This window comes from Ciconia boyciana, chromosome 1 (genome assembly GCF_034638445.1).
Source record: "Ciconia boyciana chromosome 1, ASM3463844v1, whole genome shotgun sequence".
In the NCBI taxonomy this organism is placed as follows: Eukaryota; Metazoa; Chordata; class Aves; order Ciconiiformes; family Ciconiidae; genus Ciconia; species Ciconia boyciana.
Window position 1 is genome coordinate 138088187 of NC_132934.1, and position 25376 is coordinate 138113562.

Below are 25376 nucleotides of genomic sequence, written 5' to 3' on the forward strand. Positions count from 1 at the left end.
GATCTTCTTAGCCTCCATCAAGCGGGCACCACGGTTCGTGCTCTGGTACCTCCTGCAGCATTTGTTGTGCTGCGCCGGGGGGGGATGACACACTTCACTGCGCAAAGTGAAACACTCTGCTCGTTGGATGGTATTTCGGAGGTGAATCCAGAGGAACTGATAAAAGGTCACAACAAAGGACAGAGAGGGCAATACGGAAGGTTTTCCTGTGTGAAGTTTTGCCGTGGCTTTCTGTCCAGTTGAAGTAATATGCCTGAGAGATGGCTTCTCCATCTGAGACCCTTAGCTGGACCTGAGGTCATCCTCGAGGCAGCAGATACAGCTTTGATATAGCAGATATAGCACCCAGAGGTGCGTAGCTTTCTCTGCCTTTGGTCCAGGAGCAGTTTTCCACAACAGAGCAGGAAGAATCCCATAGTTATCATTTCCAGGGGTCACTGTGGGATTCACCACACTGCCCTAAATTCACCACACTGCCACCACCACTTTCCCTGTAAAGAATCACAGGGGAAAAAAATCATTAGACTTAGATTTAGACAAACATTTAAGCAGGTACAGAGCTTTAAAAGTACAAACAGTCTTTGGACTACAAACATACTCAAAGCTATGCGAGTAGTTAGCTGCTACCTTGAATCACAGCCACTGTCAGCAGCCTGTGATTAAATAAAGAGTAAGAGGGAGATTTGTATTGCACTTTGGATGTTTCACAATGGTTTTGAATTAAAGTAACACAATACTGAGAGCATTCATTCACAATTCAGTAGGGTAGCTACAGCAGTCTAAAAATCATCCCATTTATCAGAATAATCTAGATGGTAGACAGACGTATACAGGCATTGTCTTCTGGATCCCTCTAGCCTGATGGAACAGGTCACCACAACCATCTGTTCATCACTGTACTGTGCTGGTAGGTCTCAGAGGTACCAGCAGACCAGGATGTGCGAAAGCTGGCTGCTTATGCTTCAAGCAAGAAATCAGTCAAATCTTCTCCAACTATTGGTGTAAACCATTCAAGCAAGCTAAGATGCTTTTGCTTAAAATGAAATAAGGAGCAGCATAAAAATGTTTATCTCTGTGGACCCATGGGATGAGTAATTTCTGTTAGGACAGTGATGATTCACCCAGGATCACAAGAGAACTTCTTGTGCTGGTACAGCTGAGAGCCTGAGGGAGCAGAAGAGTCGGTCACGGGCAGTTTTCGGCCATGACTTTGTTATTTCGTGTCCATTGTTGGAGTGTTCATCTGTAGAACAACACCAGGCCTGGGCACCATCAACAGCAAAATACTGCTGCCTGCCGTCTCACAAGTACCAACAAAAAGTGAAAACTTATCTTTTCCATCTCAGACAACCTGCCTGGGTCTCTCCTCACATGAACATTGCTCTCCTTTTCTTTGGAGTCTCTTGTGGGCTTGTAGCGAGTCTCTCCAATCCTCATGGGACAGTTCAAGTGCCATAATTTCATTGTAAGGCCAGCAGTGAAGTTGTGCTGGCACAGGGACTGATCCGCATCCTTGGCTGTGAGTAGAGCTAAGCCAACAGGGATTGCTCAGGCAACATTGCTGGGTCGACTGGGTCCCCAGCTGTGTATGCAATTTAGTGCTGTCCCAGAGAGGAGCAGCGGGATCTCCTGGCCATTGTGTCTTCATCTCTGAGAGCTGCTCCAACAAGCATTGGAGCCTGCTCCAAAAGGCCCTCGAGCTGGCGACATTGGTCTTATGAAGGCTCTTGTTCATATGAAGGTGTCCATTTGCAGCTAAAGATCAAGAAGTTTGGTCATCCCTGTTGTATTGCCATATCAATTTCTTCATTCTTTATTTGCTAACACTATCTTTTCTCACATTCTCTGTCACAGAAAGATTTAGCAAGTTTAGTAACAAACCCTTCCCTATAGTGAATATACTATATCATAATTTAGTGGAAAAAGCCTGAATTGCTTTGCAAATTTCAGCTTAGTACCAATGGTGGATGGAGAGGTGTTATAGATAAAACCAGGGACATTTTCCCATCTCGCTGCCAGGCACATGTATACCTAAAGGGGAAGCTACAGATCCTTTGATTCCTGACTTTGATATCTGTCTTTGAGTACTTCAGTCTGAGTTTTATGGGTAAACTTTTACGTGACATTTCCTTGCAAGATCATCATTAAACTGAGATTTTAAATAAGAGATATTGCTTGGGCTATTGAGTTTACAACTTACAGCTTTATGTACACTGAAAATTGGGGAACCCTGTTATTACAGACAGAGTGATATTCTTATAAAGCTGTTATAGATGGCTGTAGCGATTTTGAATGGAAAAGGAAATAAAACATATCCATTTGATCCCTGTAATTGCATCCACATCGGGACTTCAGCTACATGAGCAAAAACTTACACTTCTAAACTGATTTTGCAATACAGGTCCAACTTTCTATGAGACTCGAGTTAAAGTAGACATGTAGAAAAGGGAAGGCTTGAGCGCTGCTGGTTGCGAAGAAGGAGAAGGAAATACCTGAAACCCCTGTTTCCTTTCCTCCAGCTGTGCCATCTAGCTGTGTCTAGCTCAGAGACCAGAGCAGCAGACTGTGAAGCAGAGTGGTAAAAGAAATGAAAGAGTTAAAGTGAGTTTGAGAGAAGGAGGGGCAGTGTAGATGTGTGGAAGGAAAATGCTTCCCAAAATGGATCAAAAATAACAAATACAAAATGTACTGAATGAACTTTTGTTTTTGCTTCAGATTAACTTAAATTTTTTAGAAGAGAAAAAACCACTTTCTCTAACAACAGAACCCTGTGTATATTTACCTGAGGCTTATAGAAATAGCTCATATGACAAGTCTGGCTCCATAAACTCCGCCTAAGAAGGCTGGATCAGCAAAATTCAATCTGGAAGCTGTCTATAAATTTATGAAACCTGTCTGAGGTTTCTAAGTTAACTAATAAAGTAATCTTTTGTTTGTAAAAAGATATAACAGTTTTATATATTAATACTGAAGTCCATGGAAATAAATTTTCAGCATTCAGTGCTTTAGCTAACTTTTGTTTTAACTCTACCAATAAAGAAATGCTAACTCAAGAGCAGACGCATAAAGTGAGGGCTATTTGTAAATATGTTTAATTATTTTTTTTAGATCTTTTTGTCTTTTTTACTCACTGGAGACTTTCAGCAGTTTCATGCTTCAAATAAATCTTAAGGAAGAAGTTAAAGCAAGCAGTCAGCTGCTCTAAGGCTGATCAAATAGTGCTTTTCTGCATGTTTTCCTAACAGATGAACAGGCGATCCCATTTATAGAGCATACTACATGTTGACAAAGCGCATTACTTCATTTTGCCATATTGGCAATTTGAGACCTTAACAAAACAATGCTGAAGTCGCTCTCATTCTGTATTGCCATCCTTGGAATGCGGCTTGGGCTTTCATTAACTGTGTCACTACAAGGTACCGCAGAAGGAGGCAGATTTTATAGGGGGAGAGTAATAAACATTAGAGAGCAGAAAGTTGTAAACAGCTTAAATTCTTTGTCCTGTGTGGATGAATTCCTTTTCCTTAACACCCTCTGGTGTTCTCGGCATCTTGTGGACACTTGGTCTAATTGGAGGTGAATGGGTGGATAGCTCACAAGAGCTTTGATACCTCCCAGCTGTTGTGTGGGGAGAAGTGGTCCGATACTCCTGCAGCCAGTGAATATAAGCTTCAATATAAACAGTAAAAGTTTGGAGATTCAGCCCAGCGCTTGGCTTACAGCATTCTGGCTCTGCTTAGGAGCACAAATCACATACAGGACCACTTCCAAGATTTCCCCTCAACTTTTCAGTCAAGGGAGAAGGACAAAAAAGGGGAAAAAAGAGCACAGCTCTGCCTCACTGCTGCATTATTCCTGCTTTCCCCTATGCTGGCTTCATTGAAATCACCAGTATTATCAAGCTGGAGTAAAACTGTGGTGAATCTTTCCAAGGCCTTCTGTGTATGTACATTTTTGTGAGTCTTACCAGGACAGTTAAAGCAATACAAGTCACTTGAGAAGAATTTAACTACAAAGGAACTGGGCGTTCTTATTGCAGAAGGAGAGCAGGCTCGTGGGGGATTCTTCAGGAATAGCTGTAGCGCTTTCAATTCATAGCTTACCTTTTTCCAAAACAATTGCCTGAGAATAGGCCAGTATTTTATACAACCCAGCCTTTCCCAAGCTATTTTGCCCAGGGGGATCTTCCCCTCCCAGATTAGCATCAGTCTCATTGCTCAGCGCTGCAGCTATACCACCTCTGGATCCCTGCATCTGGGAGGCTATGGGCTGTGCCCTGCTTTCACCTTCCTCCCACCGCTGCAAAGGCAATAGCCCCAGTTTGGGATATACTGGAATAACTGTATCCAAGGTATGAGGGATTCAGTATACTTACATCAGTAAAGGATCCTGCAGCTTAAAACAATACAGCTCTGCAAGCAGAGAAACTGCTTGGATCACGGTGCATGTCTTACATGAATCGTGCTTTCATGTTCCTGTTGTTTTTTTAAAAATCACTTTCTCAACAGTGCTTGCACTCAGGGCTCCAGTTTCCAGGTAACAGGGAGCACCAGACGCCCAAGTGCTGGGTGATTTAGCTTTTCACTGAATGCAGCTGGGAAGCAGTTGTGAGCACTAACATAGTGTAACCCTTCAGTCAAACACAGCTCTTCTGGCATGAGGACTAATTTGTGAGAGTGAGATGCCATCTTTATGGCACAGCAGTCACAGCTGGTGCAACTGTCGTCACGACTGCTGCAGGGGAGAATAAAAGTGCAATAATGCACCTTTTGCTGTTTGTTTACTGGGCCGTGTTTTCAGCAATGTGCACTGCTCAGTACCGAGTTAGTTCATGAATCCTCTTGGGTAAGGTAGTAATCTGTTTTGCCTGGACATGTAAGACAGGCCTTCTTGCAAATCCCTTCCCCAAGCTCCAACTGGCATGCATTTTCGTTTATATTTTGGGAACACGTGACCGTTGAAACAGGCTATCCAGCCAGCTGGACAAAAGGTATTTAACATAGTAATTCTTTCCTTTGGGTAGCACAGCTTGTTGTAGGGCTCTGTACATGGATGTGTCTGCAATGGCAGCTTCTACAGGTGGGCACACATAGTCAGCATACTCGTCTGGGTCTGGAAGTGTATTCAGCAGATCAAACATGGTATCTGCTTTAGACTGGCATGTCCCAAACTCTTTCAACTCTACAGTCTGTACAGAGTAGGTCTTCAGTGACTATAATGGGAACCAAGACACCTAACTCATGCATAGAGACTGACAGGTAGCTATCTGAATCTGAAGATGAATCCCACCTGGAACACTTGGACATGGTTGTTGTTGGGGTTTTTCCCCAACCTACTTTACAATTTTTTCAGGCTTAGGGTAAAAGTCATCTAGAGTGTTTAAGATTCTGCATTTCCCCATCTCTCCTTTGAGTGCTAAAGTCAGTTCCCTCATATTCTGTCTCACTTGTCATGGCAGGTCAGGGAAACTTTTATGCCTGAATCATTAGGGGATTGAAGTTTCTTACTAGAAAACAAATATGCTTTGATGCTTCTGCAGCCTTGAGGTGAAAACAACGATGGACTTATAGCCAGGGAAAATGATGCTTGAATAAAACTCGTTACTGCTCAAAGCCTTCAGAACTCCATACAGTGAAATTGTAACCATACACTGAAATTGTAACCATACCTGTTCTTCAGAGCAAAAACAGACTGTGACTGTAAATTGCTAGAGCACACTGTAAAAATACTCATTGTTAACTCGGTGGACAGCCATATATACAAGTTTAAAATACCTCATAAGGAGCTCAGTGTGTGAGGTTATTGCATGTGATTCCATTTTATAAACACAAAAGAAGAAACGTGTCAAAAGCCATTAATCACAGTAATGAGCAGAAATTTGCTGCAGTGGAAAAAGCCAGTTTGCTGGCCTTCAAATATTTAATTTGCAACTCCTTGAATCCACTTCTAATCAATCCAGGAAAACTATCCCTGGGTTGCAAACAGGCTGCACGGAGACTCTGGGTTTACGACTGTGAGAAAATCCTCCTGGGCTGTCCCACAGCCCAAGGCCTGGGACTGACTCAGAGTGTATGTCTTTGGTTAAGTCCATCCAGTGATCCAAACCAAGACCCAGTGATCCTGAAAATTCTGGGTTCCCATTTCTAATGAGGGCTGCCTGCAAAACCACTCTGCAGCGGACTCCCCGGCTGTAGGGCAGGCTGCCTGCCAGGGCTTGGCACCGCCGGAGACGGCACGGCCCCGCAGCTTGCCAGTGCCAAGACCTCAGGGCTTCACAGGACTGTGGCAAATCCTAATTCCATAGTAATTCCCAGGCTGGTTTTCTGGCTTCCCCGGCTCCCTGCCCGGGAGCTGAGACGTAGTGGGATGCCTCCCAGGGACTGTCACTCGAGGGCAGTTTGCACGAGCGCTCCTCCAGGGCTCAGAGAAAAGGGGAATTTTTGTCAGGCTCATTGCTAACCAAGCAGACTACTTCATGATTTGTCTTCTTCTGTCTCAAAAAAGTATAAGACGCTACAGTTCACACGAAGTTTTAAAATGTTGGCTTTTGACTGAATCGGATGAAAGTCAAATTTTGAAAAGCAAAGTTCCTTCTCAACTGGAACACTAGCTTTTCAACCAGCTCCAGTGGATACTATGAATAATAATACCCTGACTCTTAATTTACAGTTGAAATCCAGAACAGAAGAACACAAGGTCCATCTGCTTACACGATCCCAAAATTATCGACAGCTACAAAAACATGATGTTTGTAACCACTTCACATATAGCCTGAAATGTATTAAACAATGACTTCATTTGAAGAGGTTTGTTAACGTTATTAATATTATTATTGTTGGTCACAAGAGGCTTGGTCTTGTTCCAGTCTTGAAATAATTACTTTTACACTGCAAAACTGGTTTATGAATTACAACATTAAATCAAAATGTACAGTAGTCACGTTACTTCTTGGGAGGTTTTGTGTAGTTACTACTCTGCACACTAAATGGATTTTAACAATCCTATACTATCCATGAAACACTTTTGAATAAACTTTAGGTTTGTGAAAGAGCCCTTCCCCCTCCTAAATTCTTGTCAAATACCCAGATGGTAAATTTAGATAGAAGCCCATGCTTCTATCTGTTGTTGAGAAGCATTCCTCTCTCTAGTCAGAGTGAGCAAATCATGTATCTGTAGCTGATTTGTTTAAATTTTTTTTATAGAGCTGCAATTTCTGTAAAAGTCATAGGTAATGAAAGAAAATTGTGCTTTTCTCCCTCTCCAGTTCTCGGAAGACATTTTAGGGAGAAGGATAATTGCTAGTGAGAGCTCAGCCCAGTAATGCAGTTTACAGTGAACGTGAGTTGCAAGAAGATAAACAAGGAAGGAAATACATGGAGATCTACCCACTTTCAGGAACTAGAAAAATCTTCCAGTGAATTCTTGTTTTCCCAGATGTGTATCATTTATAGAGATGAGTCTTCACTGAGATTTTTGGCCTGTATGCTTAAGCCCCTTAAGCTGTTTTGAAACTCTAAACCTGGAAGTTACGTTTGCTTCCATTTGTTTTTCCTCCCCCCCCCCTCCCCCCTTCATTTTTTCCTCCTTGTTCCTGTCTGCCTTTTTAGCTTGTTCTGTCAGCAAGGAAAACCAAATGTAAAAAAAAAAAAAAAGTAAGCCTGAAACTCTGTCATTTATCTTCACATGAAGCAGTGAGTGGTCCCATTTATTTAAATTGCAGCCTTCGAAGAAAGAAAAAGATGGCAGGATAACTCATAGTTTCTTCTGCAGCTTTAAAACCCAAATGAATTCTAGTGACCCACAGGGTAAATGCTAATTTTTGTTGAAATACTATTTTATGCTATGTGATAGGGTCATACTTTTGATTTACAAGTTAGTAGTTTGAAGTTTTAGTTTAAAGATATTCTAGTGAATTTTCACTGATGCTGGAGATAGAGACCAATGTGCAAACATAAGGGATGCGAAGTAATTTAACCTTTTTCTAAAATACAGGTCTTTTAGATTAAATTTCTTTGCCAAGCTGCTGATAACTGATAGTGCAGTAATGTGCACAATCACATAGAGGACATCACTGGCCTATAAATTATACCATATATATGCAGTGGCCTATAAATTAAACAGTGTAATGATTTATTGGATGAAACAATTATCAATGTGGTAACTAGAATTAAATGCCCGAGTGAAATTCTGGTGACACACCGGTGCTAACAGACTCCTGGATGCTTGCTAACACACTTTAATTAGGGAAAAGGTTTCCCTTGTGATTGCTCCGTGAGTTGTCAGTTTCTTATACCAGTGCTTACCAGAAGAGCTGGTGTTGGCCTCGGGGCACGTTGTCTTGAGTCTCACCTTCCCCTGAGGCTCCTTTCGCATTGCTGCTGCTCCTTCCCAGGTGGTGCCCACCAGGCAGCAGCAGCTCCAGCAGCTCCAGCTGACCACAGGCAGAGGGCATGGGGAAGAGAAGAGCGGAGGGTCCTCCTCCAGATGCTTACTGATGCCATTCCTGCTCCTCCTGCCCCCCTGCACAGCAGAGTTTACAGGTTGAGTTGGTAATGTGGCGTCCGGTTTGCCTTCTTGGGCTTCACAGAGTTGGACAGTGCGGGAGCGTTATGTGGGTGTGCACAGGGTGCAGTTCCTCTCAGCTTGCACCACCTGGTGCAAGCACAAGATGGGTGTTTGTGTCTGGGGAACACAGGCTGCTTTGTAGCTGCTCCCGAGGAATAAAGCGCTGACTTCCTCTCCACCGGTATGAGCAACACTCGGGCAACTGTGCTCCTTGAGAGCTGTAACAGTGCCATGCTCTTCCAGTGCATTAGGTCTTGTATAAAGGGGTTTCAGACATCTAGGAAACTACAGCGATCGAGTTCTTTCTAAACAGGATTTCTTTTGTCTAAGAAGATTTATGTCACTGTTGTGAAAAAGCATCTCCACACGTGAGATGGCACTTCATTCTTCATGGGCATTAAGTACTATTTCCCTTAGTTCTGTTAAAAAATGGTGAGAAACTATCCACATATTTTGATAGGTAGCAAATAAATGCTTTAAAAATAACAGTTAGTTCTGAACAAAGGATTTTTGCAGGGTATTATACCTAAATTCTGATTTCTTAGTTTCTAGTTTTTGTTTATAGACCTTTATGCATTTGATTTACTTGTCTTTCATCTTTTCTCTCTCTTCTTTTTGGGAAATAGATTTAAACTGTAATTCGTAATGACCGAATGAACATTTGGCCAGAATAAGAAAAGTGCTAATTCCCCGAGGAAGAAGTGTGCTGCCAGTATCACTCTTGGCCCTGGTTCAGCAGCCACAGAGGCAAGTCTTTTCCAGATTTGGAGTTAGCTCTGTGTGGAAGCTGCATTCATGTGCTATTAGAAAGGTCAAACAAAACAAGACCTTCATGCTTGCTTGAAGCTTTTTCACCTGAAGATGCCCACTGTTTTTTCACCCAATAAGTATGGTAGCCCCTGCTTTCCGGAATGAAAAGAATCAAGACACTACGACTATTAAGGACTTTTCTGAAAGTCAAAGTGATATTTAAAGGCTGATCCCATAGCTCAGTTCCCAGGCAGGCTTCCCCTGACTTAGCTGCAGACGCCTGAAGGGCAGCCATCTGAACTAATTGTCGTGGAGTCCCACTAGAGTGAAGAAGGCACTTCAATTTATGTGACCTGTTTTAGATGTCTCCTTGGAATGACATAAATTTTCCACCAGATGTGTCGGTTTCTTCCTGTGGACTAGGGGAACCTAGGGTGATAAGCCAAGATGGAGATTGTAGATGGTTACGTTTAGGTGAGACAAATCCATTACTGCCGTAAGGGCCAAGCTGGCTTCCCTCCCATAACAGGGTGGATTTGGAAACTTTTTCCTACCTCATCTGATGTGACATCAGACAGCTTGAGTCACTAGTTCCAGGAGCTGTGGCAGAGAAGTAGAGAAGTCACTTCTCCCCAATTTCATAATTGTGTGCTGTCTGCAACTGGCTGGATAGTTTCCTTTGTTTAATAGCAATTAGGGTTGAGAAAGCGCTCCGTTCATAAAGTAATATTGGAAAAACAAAACCTGGCTTCATTAATGATCAGCACAGTAAAATTCAATTACCTACTCATTTCCCAGCTGCTGTGTTGGAAGCAACTAAATTTTAGCTGAAACGTTGTTCATTCTTCTTTGCTGTTGTCAAATGATAAATAGGAGAGAAGGAGTGAAGGTTTTACCGTAATCTACATTTGCAGGTGTAAAGCATACATTACAGCCTCTTAAAGCAGTGTAAGGAACAACCACAATGGGAATCACGGAGAGCATTTAAAAAAAATGCAGGGAAGCAGTACCTCATACAATAGAAATGATTTTAAATGAATTACTGAAAATTTTCTGGTTTATATTGTTTTTTCTTGATTGAGTAGCCTTGAAGTGAATATGCAGGAAATTAACTGGTATGCTTTGTATCACCTGTTAAGAGAAGGTGACCTGGAAGGTTTACGCTTCCCAAAGTGAGCTGCATGCATTCCTTGGGTACCCATTATCAGGTAAATAAATGAGGAAGGAAAGTTGGAAGGAACACCAGGGAGGAATCATAAATGAATAAGGAAGGAATGTGAAAGGGGAAAAGGTAGTCAGAACTGCCCTGAAAGGTCTGTATGTTAACCCTAGCTGCTAAGTGGCTTACGAGAGGGATGGATGATTGCAAGCAACGGGGTAGTACAGCCCAGTTGGTTACTCCTCATAGCAGACCAGGGGTGTGCTCCAAATCCTGTGCAATGTGAAGTCAGATAGACTCCTTGGCCGCCATACAGTTGTCGTGGTTTAAGCCGAAACCAGGCCAAGAGTATAAGCGAGCTTTCTAGTCACAGCCACAATAACTTGCTTTCAAAATACAGAAAGCTTTTGTTTTAAGGTCTGGCCTTTGAAAACACCTTCTGTAATTAGCAGTTAGTTTTAAATTTTGTTATTAATCAGGTACACAAAAATCTTGAACCGTACTATGAAATTTCTGATAGCTGCAACTTAGCAAATCCTTTAAGATCTTATAAATGCAAATACTTAAAAAAATCTTTTCTCCCTGTTTTCCATATTGTTTGGACAGAAAAAAAACGCATCTAGTAAACCTGTATTTTTCTGGGTTGACACGCCCCCCAACCCGTAAGTTTTTGCCCATAACTCTTTCCTTGTCATCGTAAAAAGTTCTACTACATTTTCCTGCTTGCATATTCTTTATTTTTAATCTTAGCTGCACCAATGTAAGAACCTGTCACTACTGCAAAGGTACTTCCATGCACGCTCCTCTTCTGCCCCCGGTATCCTGCTCCCAACTAGACAACCTCCCGCTTTCCTTTGTGCCAGCTCTGGCACTGCTCCCTCGGAGAGCTGATTCAGCCTGCTAAATGGGAAGAAAACTGCGCGCTCCATTTGCTGTGTTGGTTTGCAACAAGCACGGAGGCAGAGAGAAGGGAGGTGGTGGCAGCTTGCAGCTGGGAGCGGGGGATGAAGAGGGTTACGGGAGCCGGACTCTCCTTTACGGTGGCAATGAATTGCTAGGTCAGACGAGTTCAACCTGCAAAACTTCACCTTTAGTCCTTCCCCTCTCTGGCTTCTCCCTCTGGGGCATTCTTCACCTTCCTGGCTTTATGGTTTTCTCCCTTTTCCTAAACTACTGTGTTTCCTCAAAGTTTTGCATCTGTCCCTTTGCTGGTCTTCTGCTTCTCTACCTTCCAGTTGGGGGTTGCTGGTCCCCTCCATACTCTTCTTTTCACTTTGAGGTGTTTATTGAAACATGGCCCCCCATGTTTTAATACTTTTCTGATGTTTAGCATGTCCTTTTGCATTGACCATGTTCAGAAGATAGGGCTAAAAAGAAGGTGGTGATGCTATAGAGCTCGAGGGCAGAAATCCTATACGCCTCTCCCCAATCTTGTTTGCCTGCTTTCTGTTGCTTTCTGTGGTCAAATGCCATACCTGCAGAGCAGAGGAAAAAGCATCTGGAATCAGAGCATATGATGCACGTAGAGTTCTCGGGTTGAAACCACCTCCTTGAAATAAATAAAAAGTAGAACTTCAGAAGGGAAAATCAGGCACTCAGATCCTTTTTTTTAACTTCCCACCCCCGACCCGCCTGCTTGGAGATCCTGATGATTTGAAATGTTTGCTGTGTAAGGTTTCTTTCTGTTGGGTGCTGCTTTCCAGTATATGCTCTGCAACTGCTCAAATACCTACCCTGCCTCATTTTCCAGGAAGGGGAGTAGCACAGATAGATTGTTCACCCGAGAGACAAAAATGGACTTTATGGGTAAATGCAGGTATTGTATTCTTTGTTCACGCCAAGTTAACTGAAAATTACCTCCCTGTCCATGGGAACTCTTAAAGATGATTTCTTCTGCACTAGGAATTAAGATCCATGGAAGATCCATAACTGGAAGCTCGTTGGGTACAGTACACCATCAGCAGAGCACATAAAAACTTTGGCTCAAGCTATTTCTCTTTCTAGCATGTATTTTGAGTTATTTTACTTTTTTTTTCCCCAAAATACCTTTTCTTCTTTCCCAAAAGAGCTACGTTACCTTTGTTTATAGATAATGCAACGTGCTGGTAACACGTTTGCCTAGATTGTAGGTCGGAAACAGTAAAACTCATTAATTTCATCTACGTCATGCAGCACTAGAATAAGGCCACTTCCTCAGAGAACAACTGAGAGTAACTGGAGGAGTTACTGTGCCAACAAAGATTTGTGCAAAGCATTGAAAAATGATTAAAAAGATGGGAGAGGGCTCAGGAAATCATCTAGCCTGTCCCAAGCCTCACTCTGCTGAGGTCATGCCTTAACTGAGGGAGGTTTATGTATTTTTAAACACTTCCATTGATGGAGATGCCACAGTCCGCCTAGGCAAGTCACACAGAAGTCACTACTAATTATAACATAGCAGAATGCAATTTTCCTTCATAATTTGTTTCATCTTCCACGGTTTGTGTAAATACACATGGATAAAGTATCGAACAGGCCATGAAATAATAGCGTGTCATTTTGCAAAGCTACGCGGTCAAGAATCGCGAGCCAGGCCTCCCAAATCACGCATGATACACATATGTACTGGAAAGTTAGTTTTATTTGTTCCTCTCTCCTTAACCTATAGGTCCTCCCTTGCAGGACGGGGCCGCCCCGCCAAGCTCCAGGTGCTGCCAGGGCGCCTTCACACCGCGCCGGCTCGGCTCGGCTCGGCTCGGCTCGGCTCGGCCGGATGCTCTGCCCCGGGGATGAGGGACGGGACCGCCGGAGCCGCCGCTCCCGGGCGGTCGGGGGCTTGGCCCTCGCCCGGCGGGCCCTCGGCGGGTGTTGGGGATCGCCCGGGGCGGCCCGAGCCGGGCACGGAGCCCCCCGCCCCGGCGCCGCCCTCTCCCCCCTCAGCGCTCCGGCAGCCCCGTCCCGCAGGTGCGGCCGGGCTGAGCGCCGCGGGGGGAGGCGGGCGGGTGGGCGGGCGGGAGAGCGGCCCCGCCGCGGGGGAGTCAGCGGCGCTGGGCGGGAGGACTGAAACCGCCGCCCCTCCGGCCGCGCCTCCTCCTGCTCCCGCCGCCGTCCGGCTCCGCCGAGGGGCTGCCGGCTCCCGCGGCGGGGTGGGGACAGCCGGGGGCGGGGTGGAGGCAGAAGTTGCGAGGAGGGGCGCCGGCGGACGGGGCCGCAGGCTGCCGGGCGGGAGCCCCGCGCTGCCGCTGCCGCCGCCGCCGCCGTCTGAGGGCAGAGCAGCGCCCAGCGCCGCCGCCGCCGCCGCGCCGTGTGGAGGGAGCGGCCCCTCCGCCCGCCCGCGCCCATGGGGGACTCGGTGTTCAGCGAGAAGCCAGCGCTGCGCTACGCGGTGAGTGCCGGAAGGGGCCCCGGGGCTGCGTGGGACGGGGGCTCGGAGGACGGTGCGCCCACGTGTGCCCGGGGGGTGGCTGCGTCCGTCCGTCCGTCCGTCCGTCTGTCCGCCTGTGTGCGCACACAGGCGCGGGAAGCCGCCCCGCGGCGGGTCCGGGGGAGGCCGGCGGCGGTCCTGCCCCGGCGGCGGGAGCGCGGTGAGATGCCCGGCGCGGGGAGGCCGGGCTGCAGCCCGCAACGAGCGGGGCGGCGCAGCTTCTCCCCGGGAGGCGGCGGGGGAGCGGGCGCGCTGCCCCGAGGAGGCGCCCGGGGCCGGCCCAGAGCCTCTTCCAGCGCCGCCGCGCACCTCTGCCCCTTTCTCGCAAGCGGACCGAGGGGCTGAACCCCCGGCACCAGAAGTGCTCTGGGTAGCTGGTTCCGGCACCGCTCCCGCTGCGTTTGAGATAGTAACACCATATTTTATTATTTCCTTCGCGAGAGGTTGTGCTGTTGAGAAGCCACTTCCTTTCTACCAGCCTTATTAGGAGCATTTTCTCCGTTGCTCGGGCAGAAAAAAAAAAGCCGCATAAAACCAAGCAGCTGCCTCCTCTCCTGAAGTCATAAATAAACGCTCGCACGAGTAATAGCATGCGAGGAGTGATGCTGCTCTCGCTTACACTCATGTAAATAATAATTTTATTGCTGTTGATGAAGTTATGTGGGAATTGTCAGTCAGAGCAGGCTTGCTTTTCTGGTCCTGGCAAGTACGGCTGCTAGCACCGCAAGGGTGGGTTGATAAGCGTGTCGCTTATGGCACACGCTGCGATGTGCTTTTCTCACTCGGTTCACTTTGATTCCTTCAGTACTAGCCATTAAATTAAGTTTCTTTTTATGCCTGTTTTTTAAGTCTTATGTGAACGGTTTAGAGTAGAAGAGGGGGGTAATGTCTGTCTTCGTAGATACTCTTATACATACTCAACTGTCGGTATTAGTGCATTCAGCTACTCTAGCAATACTGCAGCTTTTAGAGGTAATGGCATGTCGGCTAAAATAGTTATACAGAAGCAAATACATTTTGTATTGTGTATGAGTAGTGATAGTGATGTCACTGGGAAACGAGTTATCATGCATCAAATAAATTGGAACCTCTTCTTTTAATAGGGTAATTGCCCCGTTCGTATTTAGACATATAGGAGACCAGTGACAGTCACGCCACATGCTAGCTCCACGAAACTTTTATTACTTCCTGTGATTGTGCTTGTCAGTCTGCCATTAACTACTAGTTACAGACACATTATTGTTTCTGTCAGTTGGGTATCACTGCATTTTCTTGCCCGCAGCCGGCAGCAGACAGTGCGTTAAGTTCAGGTCAGCAGGCATGCAAAGGAAAAAGCAGGATGGCCAGCCATCTCAGATGACCATTACCACTGTTGCAAAACCACTGCTCTTTGATTGCTCTATGTTGCAGCAAAGGGGAAATTGTGCATCTAAGAATAATACTTCAAAATAAAATGTTTTTTTACTATTTTAAGGTATATTTCAATAATAAAGTAACAACACATAGATACATCTAGGAGGTAAGTGATTTTTGCAGGTGATATTACTGGTTTGTTTGGAGAATATGGAACTGGATGCTATGCATTATCCGTGCATACGCTTAATGTGAAGTCTATGAATAGCCTAATTGAAAACAAATGCTTGTTGACCTGAAGATAAGCTAAGACTTTAGAGCTTTGTTGGATTGAGGCCTTAGTAATTACTGCTTAAATGTAACTTAGTACCATTCTCGTTAACTTTGAATAATTGCGTGGTATAAATACAAATCAAGTTCTTGGATTGTTTTGATAACTGTGAAATAAAAATTATACAGTGTTATAGAATTTAATAGCAATTAATTTATTGGCAGAAGAAATTATAGTGATTGCTGTGGTGGGCTTTTCTTCTGCTTTTCAGGACTGATAATTAAAGTTTAATGATTTTCATAAAAGTGTATAAGGAAGCATATGCACTAGCATCTCGGTTCAGATCAGCAGTGTGCTTTCGAAGGGGATCTCCCAGTCTTCCCCACTCTTGTGCCTTGGTTCATGTCTCGGGGCAGTCCTGGAGCGTGGGAAACAGCGTTTGTTCAGGTGATGCTGAACTGGGGTATGTGCTCCTGCTGCTGCCCAGTGCCTGGAGCGTATTTGAGTCTTGGGACCAGGCTAGAGTCAGCTTGAGTGTAAACTTCTGAAATTCATATGGTTTGGACACTGGGTCCTCTATACCAGCTCCTTAGCTCTGCAGTGTGCTACTGCCAGTGCAACATGATAATGTCGCCATTAATCAACAGGGATGCCATTGCGATTCTGAAGCTTCCTAGTGTATTTGCAAGGATAGCTTATACAAACAAAGACTTAATAATTTAAGACTGTAACATCTGTGGGCATGATCACATAACCTATAGCACGTTTGATCCAGCGTATATTAAGTGTGAGTGGGATGACTGATAATTATGTCACAGTTACCCTTTGAACTCAGCATTGGTGTTGACTCACCGAAAAGCTCCAGTAGGCAAAGAGGTAATTTTAACCAGCTGAAACATTTTTTTCAGTGAAAAGTAAGTTAAAAGAAATCAGCCAGCTGAAAATGAATAAAAATATCTTACTAAAGGAGAGTGAGTAAAAAAAAAAAAAAAAGGCAGGGAGGGGGGAGAAAAAAGAGGGTTACACGTGCGTGGGGTCACAGAAACAATTTTTTTTCTCTTAATATCTTTTCACCAGCCCAGAGACCTCTTCTCCCTTTCTGATATTTATAGCTATATAGTATTTTTATGAAAACTTGTCGAAAGTTAAATAATATCTCATCCTCACTGTATGTTGCCTGTCCAAGCTGTACCCTTTAATTTTTAGACCTAGGTTAGTTTTACCTGCCCACTAATTATCCAGCTGAATTCACTCTGATTTACAAGCTATTTTTGGTATTGTGGTGTTTATAACTGATACTAAGATCTCAAAATGTTCCAGGAACATTTTTTCAAATTATTTCAGTAAGAGGCATGGTCACCTTCCTGACTTGGGATTTCTTCCTATTGGTTCCTAAATTCTTTTTTTTTAATTATTTAATCTTAGCAGCAGTTACAGGGGGGAATTAAAAGCTGCTTCATGTATTTTGGCTAAAACACCAGAAAGCAGTATTGTACTTACTTTAAGAGATCCATTGGTAACTTGAAATGTAGTTTTTTACATATGTGAAGAAAAGACGCAAAATAGCCTTGGGCGTTGCCCAACCAACCGGCCTCTCAGTGGTCCAAAGCAGGAAGCTTGAACTATGATCTGGTTTGGATATAGCCATTTTAATTTTGGTGTAGTATCTTTAATCTTGTTCTGTCTTGAAACGTTTACCAGAAGGGATTTCCCTAAAGGGAAAGGACGTTTGCCCTGATGAGGAAACTCTGGCTGTCTTTAACCAGGGAGTACGGGAAAATGGGGATGAGCTGGGATTTGGAAGTGGCTGCCATGACCTGTGGGGTACTGTGGGGGATTCATCTGAAGAGAAGATGTGAGACTCTTCCCTGGGGCCAAAAACCGGGAGTTCTGGCAGCCAGAGCGGAGGGGATGTGGGGTTCCCTGGAGGACGCAATTATGAGTTGGTTTAAGGCTCTGAATCTGTCACTGATGATGAGGTCACCTCCAATTCAGATGTCGGAGAGTATTTTGGGAAAAGAAGGGTTTTCCCTGCCTCCAGCAGTATTTGAGGCATTGTCTTGTCTTGTGTGTTGGCTCAGCCTGCACCCAGCTGACCCTTTGCTGGCGCAGTGGGCAGACTTGCTGCTTGCTCTTACCATCTTAAATCCATCAGTCTGCATGGAAGGATGGAGGAAACAAAAGAAACAAAAGAAAGTTCTCAAGGGAAACTATGGCACTGGTGAACTGCAGAATGCCTTCTAGAGCACAGAGGGAATTAAAAAGAGTATAATAGACATTTTCGTCCAGTATTCTAGTTGTAGTAATGCTAATTGTCACTATAACAAAATTAGATTACGAAATAATTCAAAGTGGAACAGTGAGATTGGTGGTGACGCTATAAAACTGTAAAGCTAGGACTGTAAAAATCTCTTCCTGAGGAGGACCTGATCACTGACATCCTCCTGTGGGCTTGCTTGCGTTTCACAAGAATCCACTTTTAAAGAGAGTTGCTTGCCTTTCTGATTTCAAGACATGTTGCCTGATGACTCAAGCCTTCAGCTTCTCACAGATTTTTAACAACAAAATTACGTGCCACAAGCAGACCACATTCATTATAGTGATTGTAGTAAATCCTACAGGTAATTTATCTTACAGGACTAATAAGTGTGCTGCCTTCACCTAGACCATTTGTCTGGTTTCTCTCTCTTCCCAACGGGTTCTCCAGCAAGAAGCAGCGCAGGAGCAGACCAGACTGGAGCATATCCAAATCAACCATAACATACGTTTGCAGTCAGGTTTGGTGAGGTGGAGGACAGGCTGTGGGATTCGGGCAGTGCTCAACATGAGAATAAGTTCTTGCCCACCGGGCTCTGTAATTTAAACAACTCTGGTCCGTGGGAGACAGCTGCGTATTTTCTCATATTCCAGGTACTTGAAGGCAGAGTTAACTAGTAAAAAAAATTAAATCGCTCTGTAGGTGTTGTTTTCTAATCAGGAAATTGTGAAGAATACTTCAACTTGATCAGATAAGCAAGTTACAGAAGAGGCAGTTAGCAGTAGAGGAATGGTTAAATGTCATCTTTCTGGCAATCCGACTCTCAGATTTTATTCATCGGAGACTTATGCTGACCTTGTGTGTTGGACGTTTTGCTGAAGGAATATGATTTCCAGTCACTGTTGAGCCCAATCCTTCATTCTTCATTTGAGTGAAATTCGCAGTGCTGGCGATGATTCATGCTTACACTTTTGCAACATTTGAAAGTGCTTTTATTGCTAATCTCTAAAGAGCATATATAAATATAGGAAACGAGCACTATTTGTCGCTCAATAGTGAACACCATGGCCAAGCTTTGATTGGGATTGATGGAATCTGAAGTAAGTCCAGCCGGCTTTTAACTGCTGTGCAAAGCGGCTGTGAGTTAACGCCAAAGAGCCAGGATGAGGGAAAGAGAGGAAGTGAAGAGCTCTTGCACGTGTCACGGGCTTTTAAAAAGTTGCAGAAATTAGATTCAATTCAGATCAGGTCATATTTTTACAGTGCTTGAACTCTTAATGTATTCCTGGGGCTCTCCACACGCACATGGGTAGTAATGTCCTTTCTCTCGTGTGCAGGAGAAAAGATGGGGGCAGATGCAGGTTGAGTTTGGCCAGGCTTGCTAGGTCAGGCGCAGAGCCATGCTGATGTGGTCATATTAGTCTGCCCCCAGATACTGGCCAGGATTAGAGGTGGCCTAAAGTATGGAGAAAGTGGCCACCCAGTGTATAGACAGCAGGAGGTAAAGCTTCCCTTTCATTCGATTTCTCTGCGTGTCTTTACATAGTATAATCTTCACTGCAGTGCAATTACAGTTCTTGTGCTGTTTAATAAAACTCCATGTGAGTGGAGCTTCAGGGTTTTTATTCAGAGAGACATACAGTCATTCAGCTCTGATATGGTGGTATACTTCCCCGGTACAATTTATGCTGATTGCACTTCTCCAAGAGGGGATTTAATCAACCAGCAATAGTCCTCCGTAAAGCTGCTGGATGGATGAGGTTTTATGCTCACAGTACTGCGGAACTCTGCCTGAGCAGCAAGGTCATGCCTGGCCAAAATCAGCAACCTGTGCCTGGAAGTAAGGTTAGCCATGTGGATGAAGTGCAAGATGAGAACGGAGGATTTCGTGTCCTTTTTTGGTGATTTTTGAGCAGGGCGCTTGTCTAGTCCTTTTTTTTATTATTTATTTTTCTGCAGAAATGCTTCTCTTCCTAAAAGAACTGGCATGTGGAAACACATGCTAACCTTTAGGAGATGTTCAGATGCGAAGGTGGTGTGATACAGAACTACCCTTAAGTAAAAATGTTGGGCTCTATGTGGTTGATATTCCCCTTGCAGGCTGATTGTTTGTATTTCAGTTCTGTTTTCCTGGAACCTTTTTGAAATTTGCAGGTGGATTTTTACATTTCTTTCAGCCTGAAGAGTGAAGCCGTGTAAATGGAAGATGATTGAGGTCACAGATATATTTAGCTAGTTGGTTTTGCTTTTATTTATCTTCAGTTGCTAATCAGTTACCTTTTGTGTCTTTGCATGGTACTGTGAAGAAGGAGGTTACTTGCTTGTGATACTTGTTTCTGTTGACATAAAAATAGTATTTTTGCTGGCCACGGCTCTTCAAAACTTAATTTATTTAGAATTTAAATTCCAAATAAAAGTAAAACCTAAAAACCAGTCTCTTTACATGACATGCTTACAGGGTCTTTTGAACACTTTTGAACTTCTTTCATTTGTCTAAGTACCTCTGTTGTTCACCAAGTAGTATACCTGTGCCAGGGCTGTTTGCTGCTCTTGTTCTAATGGAATACCTGTACCTACAGCAAAAATACAGATGAACTCTCAGTGGCTTGGAAAAGATGTATTCAGAGTTCAAATTTCACACTATTCCTGCCTTTCTATATTTGGGAATATAGAAAGCCACTTCACTCCGTGCAGTGAAATGGCTTTTTCTTGTCTAGGGAATAAAGGAGTTGTGCATGCATTGTATTGCTTACAAAAAGAATCTGACAACCTTTCTGTAGCAAGCCGTGGCTGACGAATCCATGTGGTTCACATTCGGTTTCTCTGAAGGGGTGTCAAATCTTAATGCTCCCGTGGGAGATGCCTGGGCCTTATCGGGCACGGCTGACTCAAAAAGAAAAATAAGTAATGTTTTTCTTTCTAATGATTACTATCAAAGTGTTATCAACAGTGCACAGTTAAAAAGATTTCCTGAATATATCCTCTACTAAATCAAAAACTGTTATTCAGTTCCCCATTAGCAATTCCTATTACAATAGTACTTAAATAGACGGCAGTAGTGTTCACTTGCTAAAGGCAACATAAGTAAAATTTGGGTTTGTTCAGGCTACAGTGCCCTCAGGTATGCAGGAAGAGTAAGTGCTGATCATAGCGACCTGTAAGATAGTCTGCTGTTATTTCATACTTGGATACTTTACATTTTTGAAGCAGGTGAATGACTCTTTGGAAGTGATACCAAAAGCTATTTGATATTTCATCATACAATTGAATTGTTTACTTTTAAATAACATTTTATATATATTTTTGTGCATTACTTTATCTCAATCTGATTATCAATCACCTTTGCTATGCTGCCATGAAGGTAGATGATCCTATGATTTTGAGTGCTACCGTGCTGTGTAATTCCACTAGATTATAGCCAGTCTTCACTGTTCTTGTTTATGGTAGATGATCAAGTTTTTTGAAATCAAGCATCTTGAATGGCTAAGTATGTCTGTAAGTAGCTGGTGTGTAGCACCCAAACTTTGGCCTGAGTGTCTGTATCTGCTGAAACTTGCAGTTATTTTCTTTCAGTGTTGATAAGGGTATAATATTTGCAAAGGTTTACATATTTAGAAAGTTGATTGCATTGTCTGGGATGTCAGATTTGATTTAGAGACCTAAATTATGTGGCGTTTAATGTTGGTTATTTTCTCCTTTTGCCTCTTACTTTGTAAAAGCTCCTGTTATGCTCATCTATATGTGACTTGGCGTATGGATTCAGTATCCTTGAGGCTGAAATTCTCATTTGAGTAGATTACTGTATTTTTTCCAGTCTAGTCCTATTCATAAATATCCTGAGGCTTGCAAAGCACTTTGTTGTTTAAACACGAGCTGTGGAAAAGAATCCGAAGATCATTGTTTGATAGATGGATATTAAGCTTGCTTAAAAACTTGGAAATGTATTTATATTTTCCAGGTGGAGTCTTGAATGAGCATAGTATATAGTGCTATCTGTATGAAAACCAAATCAAAACGAAAAACCAAACCCGTAAACAAATTGTGTAGGAAGAAAACCATAGGTACTTGCAGCCTGGTCCTCTTCTTGCTGAAATATGTCCCGGCTCTTGAAACAGATGTTGAGTCCAGCTTTGTGCAGAGCCCACACCCTCTGTTTCCCTTGGCAAATTGTCTTGCATTCCAGCGACCCTCTGGGCAAAACATCCTTTAATTGGTACTGTGGCCTTAAATGTTTCCTTTTTTCCTCTGTGGTAAATTGTTCATGCCCTATATCATTGCAGGCCTCATTAATATTTGCATACTGTCATTATGTGCCCCTTTAATGTCAGCTTTTGTAGTTGCACATATTGAACATTGGAAATATTCCCCATTTCCATTTAAGTTATCTTAAAGGCAAGTGTGTAATTTATTTTAGTGCAGAGTATGGTACTGAGGAACTTGTGGCAGAACGTTGGAGATTTTGTTGCTTTGCAAGCAGAGATCTCTATGAGTAATTGGGGAAGCCCCTGATTAGCTGGTTGTTTCCTCTCCCAGATGCCTGTTTCTGTGGTCTTTCCTTGTGATTGCTTTTGTACTTGGGTTCAGAGCCTGTTCCAGCATCTGAGCACATCTGGACAAATGGCAGAAACAGGTGGTGGGAGAGAAAGAACATGACTTGGCTTTTTACTGGAGGGTGGCTATCTTTCAGAGTTGCAGCTGCTGAATCTCATACTTCTTGTGCTGTCTGCAGTGTCTTGCAAAGGTAAGGGTAGGAGTAGTGACCAGAGGGGTTTTGTTTCAACCTGTATGAGAAGTGAAGTGTGAGCCTCAAGAGCTATCCCTCTAGTGAGGGATGCGAGATGTTCAGGTCTTGAGAAGACGTACGTATCTCAATGACATGTTTTCACTGGAGATGTGTCTGACGTACACCTGCATAGCTCTCAGCATCATTTGGGTGACAGTAGTGCATCTTAACACTTCTGTTCAGCTCAGGAATCGGAGATGACCCTTTCTAGTAGGGAGCTGCTGACCTGTGTCCTTGTAACCTCGGAGCTGAACTGCCGTGGTGCTGCATGCCTGGGGTGACTGTTGGAGGAACACCGGAGACCGCTGCTAGCGGAGGTGTAGCACCATCTAACAGCTGAGCATTGCATCCCTCGCTTCCAGTTGCATGTGATGTACAAAAAGCCTAAACCGTGAGAAAATGGCAAAAGATTTCACCTACTCCCATGTGATGTCACGAGTCCATCCTGTTCTCAGCGTGTCCTGGCAGTTTTGGATTTAAAGCCACTGGGTTTTCCAGAGGTGGTTTGTAGTCCCTGTTCTTCAGCAGAAAGTGAACTCCTGCTCAGTTTGTTGAGCTTCAGGGCACATAGTTTTATCTTTCAGGCAAGGATTTTGCTGGTACATCGTTCTGGTAGGTAGCTGGTTCTGGGCTGCTTTGTTTTCATGTGGCTGGGTGAGGCTGCAGTTGGATGTTCTGGCTGCAAGAAATGAAGTTGCTAGTCATGAGCTTTTTTTCCGGAGTTAATGAGGAGCATCAGTATGAATTCCTCTATAAATATTTATGGATTTTTTTTTTTGCATGTCCTTGACCTGGAATGTATTCAAGAGGTCTGATTTAGATTGACGTAAATCTGAAATTCAGTCTAAGGCCACAGGAAAACAGACTGATTAAATGCAAAGCTAGGAAATTTATTGCCCCCTTACCTATCTTCTTCCAGAATGCATCTGCATTTTAGTCAGCATTTTCCATGCACGACTGCACAGCCCATGCAAAGCAACGTCAAATTCTATATTTATGCGAACTTAAGATGATAAAAATGTTGCAACAGGGCAGAGTTAATCTCCAAATCACAGAGGAGAAAAAGGGTGAAAAAGAGCAAACTACGCAGTCCTTCTCCATAATTGTACATTACTGTCTCAAAAGTTTTTGTTACTAAATTTAACAAGGAGATTGTGAGTTGCTTACATTTATTTACAGAAAAGATGCTGTTGTCCTTTCTCATTGCTGATCAGTTGATGATTTACCTTCTGGCTAATTATTTTTTTGGTGAAATTCTCCCTGCTGTGAGTTCTCTAATGGAGAAGAGTTGTCCCAGTACAGGTGATTACTGACATCAGAAGTGGTCCTTGCAGTTCTTTAATCATCTGATAGCGCTGTAGTCTTTGAAAGCATTCTTTGATACAAGAAATTTGGGAGTCTCCATTTATTGAGTCTTTTTGCATGAATTTGGAGATTTGTTGCTGCCAGTGGTGCTGAACAGAACCATGCATTTTTACTTCTAGAGAGGGTACATAATGGCTGGAGAGTATTTAAATCCTTCAGTGCTAGCACAGCGTTTCTGGCTATACATTAAAGTTGTCATAGTGTGCCTACTAAACTGTAAATTAGACTGAACTTGAGTCAGTATTGTGGGATGAATTTGGGTTTTCCCATACTGTGTGTCACACCATTTTGTGTCACTTTTCACTTATGCATTTCCATCATCCATTTAAAGTTGTCTAATAGTGTATTTGCATTGTGCAGTCTTTCTCAAACCCAGGTAAGCAAGACCTATTTTTGTGCATTTAAATATGTCGTGGTGGCATTCAGACATTTTCTGTGAAGTGATGGGGAAAAAATGGCACTTCAGATTCTCTAATTTATTGTCTTTCAATGACTTTTAGGTTTTCACAACTGAGTTTGAAGAGAAGCCTTTGCTAGGAGCCGGTCTTGTACATTTAGCCAGCTGAAGCCTTGGGCTGTGTGTTTTTTCTTTCTCATGTGGTCTTGCCAATACAAAACACCCAGTAATTGTTGCTGTGCAGCAAAACTCTTTTAATGCTGTTGCAAGTCCTTTTTTCTCTGCAGGGCTGAAAAAGGTGAAGGGCAGTATTTCTGTCCCTAGAGTAAATAGAGACTAATGGAAATGCACACAGAGAGCACATCTGATGAGTAGCAGGCTGCTGTGTTTTTTTTTTTTTTTGTCTGAGCATAACCCCAAAATGTTTGGCAAGAAATATTACTGCCAGGGAGCCCTTACAGTTATTATCTATGACCATAAATATGGTACCTGTTACCTTAACTTGCATGTAACATTAAGCAGAGTTGACTTATATCTTCTTTTGGCTTATTTTGTACCAGTTAAATCACTTGCCCTTTATGTAGAATTCATGCCTGAAAAAGGAATTCCAACTGAAGAAGAAACATCGAATTCCTTTCCTTTAGTAACATGTTCCTGAAGATGTTTTTTTTTGTTTATTGCTTTTTTTTTAAGTTCTCTTAAATTCTGTCTCTTGCAAGAAAATGAGAAAATGACCCATTGTGAAATACAGACGTTCTGTAGGTCATCCACAACAATTTCCTAAAACCTCTGTGCAGAGTACGTTATCAGCCCAACTGATCCTGTATTGTTTCTGGTGGAATATTTACACTTTTTAATCAGTTTTCTAGTCTTCACTACATCTTTGGTGTTAAAATAAATATAATGCAATTGACTGTTGATAATTATTTACTTTAATGTGTGAGGTTTTACGAATTAGAACATCCCTTTCACTAAAAGTCACAAGAATTAGCAGGGTTTTCCACCGCTCCCAAGTTGTGCATCTGTGTGTGTTCATATTTAATTTTCTAACACACATTCTCCAAGGTAGGTTT

General features: G+C 43.3%; 1 protein-coding gene across 4 annotated transcripts in view; it reads left to right on the plus strand.

Annotated features, from left to right (window-relative positions):
* Positions 1 to 25376, plus strand: part of ARHGAP6 (Rho GTPase activating protein 6) — a 339527-nt gene that overhangs the window by 154775 nt on the left and 159376 nt on the right. Inside the window, exon 1 of one of the 4 annotated variants that reach the window (XM_072849494.1) lies at positions 13539 to 13838. The exons of the other annotated variants lie outside the window; for them this stretch is intronic. Within the exon in view, the coding sequence (XP_072705595.1) occupies positions 13794 to 13838 (45 nt within the window). The 5' untranslated portion in view covers positions 13539 to 13793. Of the gene's footprint in view, positions 1 to 13538; positions 13839 to 25376 lie in introns of those variants that run through there. 4 annotated transcript variants of the gene reach the window in all.